The sequence below is a fragment of the Montipora capricornis genome, chromosome 13, assembly GCF_036669925.1.
Source record: "Montipora capricornis isolate CH-2021 chromosome 13, ASM3666992v2, whole genome shotgun sequence".
NCBI lineage: Eukaryota > Metazoa > Cnidaria > Anthozoa > Scleractinia > Acroporidae > Montipora > Montipora capricornis.
The window spans coordinates 37,497,801-37,507,800 of record NC_090895.1 but is presented as its reverse complement, the minus strand read 5'-3'; the positions used below and the strand labels follow the sequence as shown (position 1 = coordinate 37,507,800).

At 39.6% G+C, this 10,000-nt stretch overlaps 1 protein-coding gene across 4 annotated transcripts in view; it reads left to right on the top strand.

Moving 5' to 3' along the window:
* LOC138028543 (tumor necrosis factor receptor superfamily member 16-like) overlaps positions 1–10,000 on the top strand; it is a 28,842-nt gene that overhangs the window by 7,801 nt on the left and 11,041 nt on the right. For 2 of the 4 annotated variants that reach the window (XM_068876132.1, XM_068876130.1), the window contains exons 1-4: positions 4,906–5,011; positions 6,086–6,253; positions 7,088–7,333; positions 7,890–8,067. In XM_068876132.1, the coding sequence (XP_068732233.1) occupies positions 4,970–5,011; positions 6,086–6,253; positions 7,088–7,333; positions 7,890–8,067 (634 nt within the window). In that variant the 5' untranslated portion in view covers positions 4,906–4,969. Of the gene's footprint in view, positions 1–4,905; positions 5,012–6,085; positions 6,254–7,087; positions 7,334–7,889; positions 8,068–10,000 lie in introns of those variants that run through there. The other 2 variants (XM_068876133.1, XM_068876131.1) reach the window with 1 other exon arrangement.

Below are 10,000 nucleotides of genomic sequence, written 5' to 3'. Positions count from 1 at the left end.
CAAGTCTCGATCGCACTGTTCAAACGATGGATAGCGTTATCCACCGGATAAATCACTATCCAGCGGATAAACATTAGGAAAACCAATTGATTTATCCTGTGGATAGTGATTTATTCGGCGGATTGCGCTATCCATCGTTTGAAAACTTTGGCCTGGACGCCTTATCGCTCGATTTTGACCTTCGCCTTGTCAAAAATATGATGGGAGCGCTGACTAAACCAGTTTGACCGGAGTAACTAGCCCAGCTAGAAACTTGGGCTGCAGCGAAGTCGGAGACTTGACACGATTTCTGCAAAGCCTCTCTTGCTCACCCGCGGTGCCGCCCTCGCAGCAAGTGATCATTTGAACTCTCAAGTCATCGTATTTACGTCGGGTCTGTCGTTGATTTTCATATTTACAATTTTAATATGAATTCTTTACTAATTTATGAGTGAACACCAACGAAACCTGTACAAATGAGTGCTGGAAAAATGTACTTATTAAGGAATGATTTGAATCAATTTAATAAGTGATTTTGAAATTTATAATAACCGGAAGAAGTACGCAAAAGTTTGGTAAAAACAATGAGATGGCCAAGGATGAATGAACAATTCTGAGTATTGAACATCCTCACTATGATGGCAACTTCATGCAGATCTGCATAGCTCAGTCTTCGATTCAATGAAAGCCGAATTAAAAACTTCATTATTCAATGAAACTATAAAGCTGGAAGATGAGGATCTGACTCTCAGGCTCGGATTGGTTGATTTTTTTTACAAACAGGCAAATCAATGTGATTGGTTCGTTTGATTGGTGATATACCGAGGGGACGCGTGATTGCTCAGTTGCCATTGGTTCCTTTTGTAATTATCAATTTGACGCGTTTGACACCTGGCGTCTGTATGAAAGTGAGATCCAAGTTCAAGGTAACCAGAGGTTTTTCTCTTCTCGCAGCTTTGCGACTCGTCTTCACCGCCTCGCGGCTCTCTCGTGGATCAAGAAAAACCTCTGGGGCGGAGGTAGAGATTTACAGAAACGTCTTTTGATACTCACCATTTGACTGTTACGGCATTTTACTTAATGGACGAGCAGTGAAATACATTCATTTTTTACTTACGCACGTCGGTTTTGATGCAAAGAAATTCCACATGCTGTGTGAGAGTTAAAAGTCCTCGAATAAGCGCCGCATTGCATTGCAACCGCGAGGTTTGTTCGGGGACTGCGCTTATTGGCGTAAATACGGTTTATCAGGGCCTCGTTAAATTTCCTAATTAATCAAATTGTTTCCTGGAATTTTTAAAAACATTAGATCTACGATAAGTCTTATTTGCTTTTCCTAAACGGTAGCCGAATGCTTCCTAAATATACAGATTGTCTTCTGAAATCCAAGGGTAAATGAGTTTCCCTCTAAAAAAGGAAAGTACTCCGAGAATAGAGAGAATCTGGGTGTACCACCTCAAAATATAACGGTTCGAATTTAGTCACCTTATTAGGACCAAAATTAGCCAGTGCAGAAGTTCAAGTGCTTGACTTGATGCCATTTTCAGCCATATCAATGCTTATAAGTTCAGTAGACTTCAGTTTGCAAAAGTCTATTCCAATCTTGTGTCAATAAATTTTGCCATTTTTTGACATCCTAGCAAGATCGAGGGTAGATGTTTATCCTCAAGTTTTGCAGAAGGACTATGCAGCTACATGTAAATTTGAATCTTAAACTTATAGGGTTACTGATTAAAATGAGAAACAGGACCAAACAAATGCCAGACGGGCATATTATTAATTTCCTTTCCAAGAAAAGTTTTTTGAGGCGTTCAATGCTTGTCACAAAGATTTGATCACTGAAATTGTGGACTTTGTATCTTAACTTCACGACGTGGAAATTCAGATATCAAATTGGTAGTGACTGTAAATTTGTATAAGACAACCCTTCTTTGTTCCTTGCATCATTATTTCCAAAGCCCATTGCGAAAGGTTTGAATGACCACTTCTGACACCATAAATGAGGTATTTTAGTAAGGTGTTGTTTATCATGCAATTCACGGTGAGTTTTGACTATTCAGTAAATGTCGTACTTCATTATTGTTTTAATGCTGTTTTGATGCTGTGTCAGGTGTTACTAAAATTTGTTTCTGTATATGGAAAACCTACATTGAACGGGATAATTTAAATGACAACTAATAAGCAGTTCATCTCTCTGGTTGTCTTCATTACGTTGTTTAAAGAAACCGTGTCACGCCGGAAGTTTAGCCAAATTCAGAGACAGGAAACTGGCAACCATATCAAGTGAAACGTAAAAATAACCACTTAAAACATTGAAGCAATGTTCGAATAAAACAGCAAATACAAAAGGAAGCTAGGATAGGCAAAATTAAAGAAGATTGAAATGGATTTTGTTGGGTTTTTTAAAAGCTGTTCAGCCCTACAGTTTTTCAAAGTTTATCCCTGTTTTTTGAAACTTAAATTATATCTGCTCGTCAGACATTTTTTTGCCGTCACTGCTTATTTCGCTGTACAGGGTGATTCAACTTTTCAATGATTGCGACATTGGAATGTTTTAAGACGGTGTGCATTCAAATCGTGAACCAGCAAGCTTATAACCACTCTATTCATTCATGTGGTTCCGTTTATTGTATTGTACAAGTCTGAGGCCGAAGTCCTCAACTGATGCCATTCAAGTGAAAGTCACTTAGCATTAATTTTGTAAGAAGCTGTTTGTCATGCTGTACTGCGCATTGTTTCTAACTATGAAATCTTAGTCTTCGCTGAAATGCAGTGTTTTTTGCCTCGGTGCTTAACAAAGTGGTTCGTTTTACAAATACATGAATAATGGAAAAGTGTAATTTTCCGGCCCATGGGGAGGATATGATTATTACAAGTTGCTTGACAATGTGCAATAGGCCGAAAGACAATTGAAAAATCAGAGTCAGTTGTCCTTTCGCCTGCTGTCAAGCAAATTAATTCAAAGGGGTTCCATGCAATAATTTAATAGAGGGGCGGAATCTTTCAAGGGTAAAAGTCACTGGCGTTGGGCGTTGGGGACTGTAGGTCTGTCCAAAACCGCAAATCCTCACAAAAGTATCGTGCAAAAATAACACTCCATATTGAATAAGTCGCCATGAATTTCAAACATCAAAACCGAATACCCAAGATAGATGTGATAAAGTGGTTACTCCAGAATCAAGCAAAACTAAACTAATTTTTTGGCGGTTAGTCGTGAATCCCACATATCATGTCGTCTCCTGTTTCAGTTTAAATAAGGAAATTCGCCAATATCAGCCCTCGAATGGTGTTGTATCACAACAGAACACTTAAGGAGGCTCAAACCAGCTCTAGCATTTTCAACAGACTACTATTTGAAAGGATCGAATCTACCAAACTTTTTCACTTAAAAGTAATGTTATGATGCCATATGAAAGACCACTAGATGCTTAACAAGATGCACTCATTAATGTGACGTAACGGGTAATTGCTTGAGAGTGATTAGCACGCTAGGATAAAACGTTCTGCAAAGTTTAAAAAAATTCTCTGCAGCAGATTCATAGCCACTATCACGATTGACAAATTGGTGGCTCTAAATCCGCCCCAGATAATTTTTTTAAACCTTGCAGAGAGTTGTGTCTTAGCCTGCTAATTACTTTCAGCAATAAAAAATGGCGGTCACCGAGTTCGTTTATGAGATATAAGAAATATAGGGCTTTTTAAGATGGGTCTTTTGTTGCCATGGTAATTTATCACGTCACATTTATATGTTCATCTTGTTAAGCAGTTATTGGTGTTTCATATGGTACCATATCATTGCCATTAAAAGAAACAGTGTTTTAGACTTAATCTGTTCATTAACACATTCCCTCTAAATTGTTGAAACCAGTTTGAGCCACCTTAAAGTAGGTTGCTTCAGCTTTTGGGAATATGTAAGCGGACCCATACTCATGATTGGGTAAAGAAAGGTAGCCTCTTGGCAAGCTCAAAATCCAGCATGGTGGCTCGGTGACCCGTCGGTAATTCGCGTTTCCTAGAAAAACACTTTCACTGCAGGCTAGACTTCGAAGCCAAAATTTACAATCCCAACAATCTTTGAATAACTGTCGCGGTTGGGGAATTACTGCTGGTGAAGAAGCGAACAATCGATACCGTATCAAAAGTCCAAAAGCGATAAACGGAAAATCCCATGCAACTCTCCTGAGGTCACTTTTCTGTACAATGCTGTTTTTTTCTCTCTTTGGAACCGCAAGACTCTGACTTTTGGATTCCTCGCCGACGGAAGTTTGGTGTACAAAGTTCGAAAGCGTTCATCAGGCGTTCACCTTTATCGTGACAAGAAAATCTATTGGTCGTGGATATAATGGGCAGAAGTCCATGTTTTGCTATTTTAGTGAATCTGTGTTTAGCTTTCTTTGTCACGCTAGTGAGTCCCGAAGCAGATAAACACTGACTTGTGGTCGAAAATTTCAAGTTGTTAAAGTCGTCAAAGTACTGTGGAAACTGAAAACGGATTTCGACCGGGGCGGGGCGACTTCAGTAATATTTCAAGTCAAACATTCTTAAGGAGTTACACAAATAAATGTTAATTTAGTACTTAATCTCACGTGAACCCTAGATTAACCTTATTTTTTGCAGGGCCAAATCTAACGGATCCATTTGGCCATACAGTTAAAAAGCCCGCGCGTTTTGGTACAATTCTTTCCTGTCGTCTGCAAAACGACAACATGAAATTATCGCATTTATGGTCTTGATAACAACTTGAATTTGCAACTGTTAGTCTTTCAAATTAATTCTTTATATTTTGGTTTTTTTTTTAGTTGACACTGATATGGTATTTTGATATCAGTAGTCTAATTTTTTTATCATATCTCTTACCCGTGACATATTTTTTTGTGAGTTTGGACTTTGATTTCGATGCATGGCAAAATTTGGTCTCTCGCCACACTCCTAGATTTATCACATAAGGTTGTGCCACGAACATCATAATTATTTTCCATTCTAGACTAGAATGAAACTGTTAAGGCTGTTTCAAGAAACGCCAACGACGAGAGTAAGCAACACAATAGATTAAGTTTAATGTGGTTTATATTTAACTATGGGTTTTAATTTACGCATTTAATTTCTTTCAGAGCATGCAATCGGAATATTGTTGTGATTTCTGCATTAAGTTCTCATGTTGTTCGGTTCGAGCACAATGCTAGATTATGTTAAATTGACGGTTTGATTTCCTGTCTTTGATTCATCTCCCTTTTTAGTTGCACGTGGTTTTAAGTGAAGTTTTCGCGTTACAAATCAAATCTTTTTGTTGTTGGTCAATCTGTTGATCGTCTCCGTTTTAAGTCTAACCTACTGGGTTATCTTAAGTTGTTCGATATTTGTGGGTTTTTTTTTTTCACAATATATTAATGTTAGTCGTGTCGTAACTGAGAAGATAGGTTAGAAATCAAAAAAGTGCGTAGCTTTATATCACGGTGCCTGAAAACGGAAGGGCGTCGCGGTGCAATAGTCTCCTATCTTGGGAGCATCACGGGAATCGCTTTACCGGTCTACGTCAAATGTTTGAGCTCTAACCTTCAATTTTAAACGGCTCTGTTACAACTGTACTTCGTAAGAGAAAACTCTGGTCTTGATTTACCTGATGAGAAAAACTTGGCTCCATCGATATCTCCTCTTTGAAGCAGAAAACACTTTCTTTTATTAATAATCATAAGACACGTTGAAGTTCCGTTATTTTTCTAAATTACTTAAATGAACTCCTTCAGATTTCTTAGCGTGACTAATGGGAGAGTTAAGAACATTTCAATCCACCCACATATTCATTTTTTTTTTTCGATTTTAACAAGTTGTCTAATACGCAACGTGGACCACACGGTTTCATTCAGTTGCAAGCATGGCAGCTCTTTCGATTTCATCTTCCGAGTTTGAACAGCGCCGTTCAACAAAAAAGAAATCGTGATTTTGGTTCCTACTGGAGGGCGAAATTTGACCAGTGACTTGCTCACGAAGATTTGAAATAGTGAAACCTTGCGCTGACTGTTGCGAACTTGCCCCTGTCAACAAGTATACCATCATTCCTAAACCAACGTCATTTTGAAATTTTTATTGTTTTTCTCGTTTCTTTTAGATTGTCCTTGTATTCACTTTTCTCTGGTCCTGTAGTATTGGTCTCTCGTGTCCTGAAGGAACCTATCGTGGGGACAGTGATCTTTGTTGTAAGCTGTGTCCGCTGGGCACTCATCTATTACTGCCCTGTAATGAAAGCACTGGGGAATCTTTCTGTCGGCCGTGCCCGGTAACATCTTTGCCTTTATTATAGTTTACTTGTGTTAATTGAACAGTGCTATTCCTGTCTCCTGAAAGCGTTTTTAAAAGCTCCTCTTTCACGTAAATTGCGAGCATCGATGTAGGCGCCATTCCAAGTTAAAACTTTTATCGGTCATGATCATAGAGCGACTTTCTTATGACTTATGCAAAAAATTTAGTTGGCTTATCGAACAAAAAACAACCAACGCGAATTTTCATTGGCTTAGCGAACGCGGATGCAGACAACATCATTTGTCCATGGAACTTCCTGGAAAGCGATCGGCATTTCGCTTTGATGCTATTTGAAATGCAGTAATGCGATTGGGCAATCGAACTGTTTACTGCCCATATTAGGAGTTTCCTTGGCTGGAATAAGGCGGAACTTTGTTGGGCCGTTAAACAAATTGCGAACACCTTTTGAAGGTCAAACGAAAGTCGCTCTAACTACTCTACTAATACCAGATCAACTTTTCCTCGCGCAATAAGAAGCTTGAAGCTTTGCAATCGATTGAAAACAGAGTCAAAGTAAAGTTGGAGAATGGGAATTCAAACCCGAGAAAAACCTTCAATTCGTTCAATTTACATGATTGCTTTGCCAAGAATTAAGCTACACGTGACTACGGTTATTGATTATCCAAATCCGAACGGTCATTACAATTTATCTTCTCGGTTGCGTCCATGTATGTCTTGTTACCCAAGTCCCTACAATCCGCCAAAATTTCCGAATTTCAATGATTTAGTCAACTTAAGACCGTAAGCAATCACTTTCATACAAATCAATATCCGATGCCGCTTTGAAACTTCTTTCTTCTTGTTCCAACAGTCAGAAACCTATATGGACAAAATGAACAATGAAAAAAAATGTTTTCCTTGCAAACGATGTGAACCGACCCAGATTGCTGTGTGGGAATGCGAGGCAACCCAGAATCGCAAATGTGACTGTGAGGCTGGTAAATACCTCGAACCGTCCTTTCTCTACTGTAAGGATTGTAAAAAATGCCATAAAGGAGAGGGAGTCGTGTCTCCGTGCTCGGGAAATTCTGACACAAAGTGTGCGCCGTGCGTGAAGGTAAGTCAGTTGATGAAAGCAATGTAATGCAGTGCGCTTTTGTGATTGGCGTAAAAAATGAATTCGCGCCTAGCCCAGGAACATGTGAAAGTACAGAGTGAAGTGAAAGCTTGGCTGTCGACTTCCGAAAATTTTTTGCCCAATCACAGTTTCGCTGTCTAAGGTATCGAAAATCATTGGTTGAGAAAGTCGATGCGAGACTTAAGGGCCGATTTACACGGTACGACTTTGTCGCATGCGACAACGGTTTACGACAGGCCCACGACATGATTTACGATTGTTGTGTACTTCAGAAAAAATGTCGCAGCATTTTAAAAACATGTTTTAAAACGCTGCGACAATCGTAAGTCATGTCGTAGGCCTGTCGTGAGCTTGTCGCATGCGACAAAATCGTATCGTGTAAATCGGCCCTAACGCTTAACCAATCATTTAGAGTAGTGACAAAGCTTGATTTTCCTATGAATGACTTCTTTTTTTTCACCGGAGAATAATATAGGTATCATAGTTAATATATTTTGGAAAAGATAGCATCTAACCGCTTCAATTATTTTTGCAGGGGAGTACATTCTCGAACAATGCGTCAGAAACAGAGCGCTGTAAGCCTTGTACCCAGTGCAGAGGCATGATGATAGAGAAAGAGGCATGCAATGTATCACGGGACACCGTATGCGAGAGAGCGAATGAGACAGAGACAACGACAGCACGAACAACTGTAACAAAGCATATCACCAGTGGTAAGAGGGAAGACGAACTGTCCACGCGTCTTAAAGGATGGATAATAATAAACTAACGGGTTCAATTGAAACCGAGAAACTCCAGGTTATCCTGACAAGCAGTAATATTTGCAAACAAGAATCCCGGCATCACCAAGAGTAAGACTTCCGTCTTACTCTAAAGTGATGGATTCTTGTTTCCAAATATTATTGCCAAATTGGCCTTGTCCCCATCGGCGTCAGAAAAGTGACTGTTTTAAAACCAAGTTTTGCGGAGAAATAGAAAATAGACCACTGAATGGGCTAACTTGATATTGCACCCAATGCAAAACGTTTTTGCCATATCATTTAAAGGTGAATGCTACAATATAATGCAAATACAATACACAAAGAATCTTAACCCCGGGAGATTTGAATTGGGTACTACATTGAGTTTACCGATTTAGTCTATTGTCGATTTTTTCGCAAAATTTGGTTTAAAAATAGACCCTTTTCTGACGGTGATGGGGAAAAACTCGATACCAGATTCTTACTCTCGGATAATGGACTCTTGTTGGAAGATATTTACTTAGCGATGGTAACTCGAAGATACTCGGAAAAATCCGAGTGCTCCTTTGCAGGAGTCGAACCGAAGACCTTCCGATTACTAATTCGGATGCTATATCACTGAAGTATAAGCGACGAAGAAGACGGTGACTCGGGGTTACTTGGAAAAATCCGAGTGTTCCTTTGCAGGAGTCGAACCGAAGGCCTTCCGATTACTAGTTCGGGTGCTCCACCACTGAGCTATAGGAAGCGACGAAGAAGACGGTGACTCGGGGTTACTCGGAAAAATCCGATTGCTCCTTTGCAGAAGTCAACCAGCGACCTTCCGATTACTACTTCTGACGCTCTGCTACTGAGCAATTTTTTAAAATGATTTTCGTGGCCCGTCTTTTGTACTTTGTTAATTATTATCTAGCGTGTCGTTAGACCCAGTAGCTATAGTTGACCCAGATTCGATTCCTGGACTGAACGTCGTATGTGGGTTGAGTTTATTAGTTCTCTACTGTGTTCCGAGAGGTTTTTCCCGGGGTACCTCGCTTTTACCCTCACCTGGGAAAACCCACATTACCACAACGTTACTGACCTAGTAAGAGGGTCTCAATGAGGTTAAGCGTGTGGCGTGAAACGTCCAAAAAATTAACCGTGTGTCGTGAATTATTTTGTCCAGATAACCGTGTTGTGTGTAGCTTTTCCTAAGCTCTGAACAATTATTTGATGTAAAAATTAAGCGTGCACCGTGAAATCGCGAAATTTTTAACCGTGTACAGTGTTTGCACACCCCCATTGAGACCCTCTAGTAAAAGGTTACAGATGACATCCAGAATGTACCCAATACTTGCCATCAACTTTTCTGTGTAAAAACGAATATCTGAGAAAATGTATCGCAGAAACGTTTGGTCCCTATCAGGATTGAGTATTCAAGGCAAAAGTAATTTTAGAGATGTATGGTAATATGAAATACCAGGATTTCACGGCTAGGAGTGTACAATTTCATTGTATTTGTGGAAGGGCGTTTTTACAGATCGAGTTATTTTTAGATTGATTTTCTCGCGAAACCAGAACTCTCCAAAGTAAAGTAAAGTAAAGCAACCATATTTAACGTCTAACTCGTAACAGTAATTCAACTGACAAACCTGAGGTCGACTGTGCGCTCATTTTACTCCCGCCTCTCCATTAGTGCTCCGTTTTACGGATATTTAAAGCTACTTAAGCTACACAGAACGGAAAAAAGTCGAAACAAGGATGTGAGATCCGGGAATCGGACTTAAAAGCTCTTGCACCAAGGCCGCGCTCCAACCGACCGTGCCAGCTAATCATAAATCTTGCATGAGAAATTATCTAGTTCGCATTGCAAACGGTCACTTGTGCAAGCCAAATCTTATTTCAAAACTCGTCAACAAATAGCTTG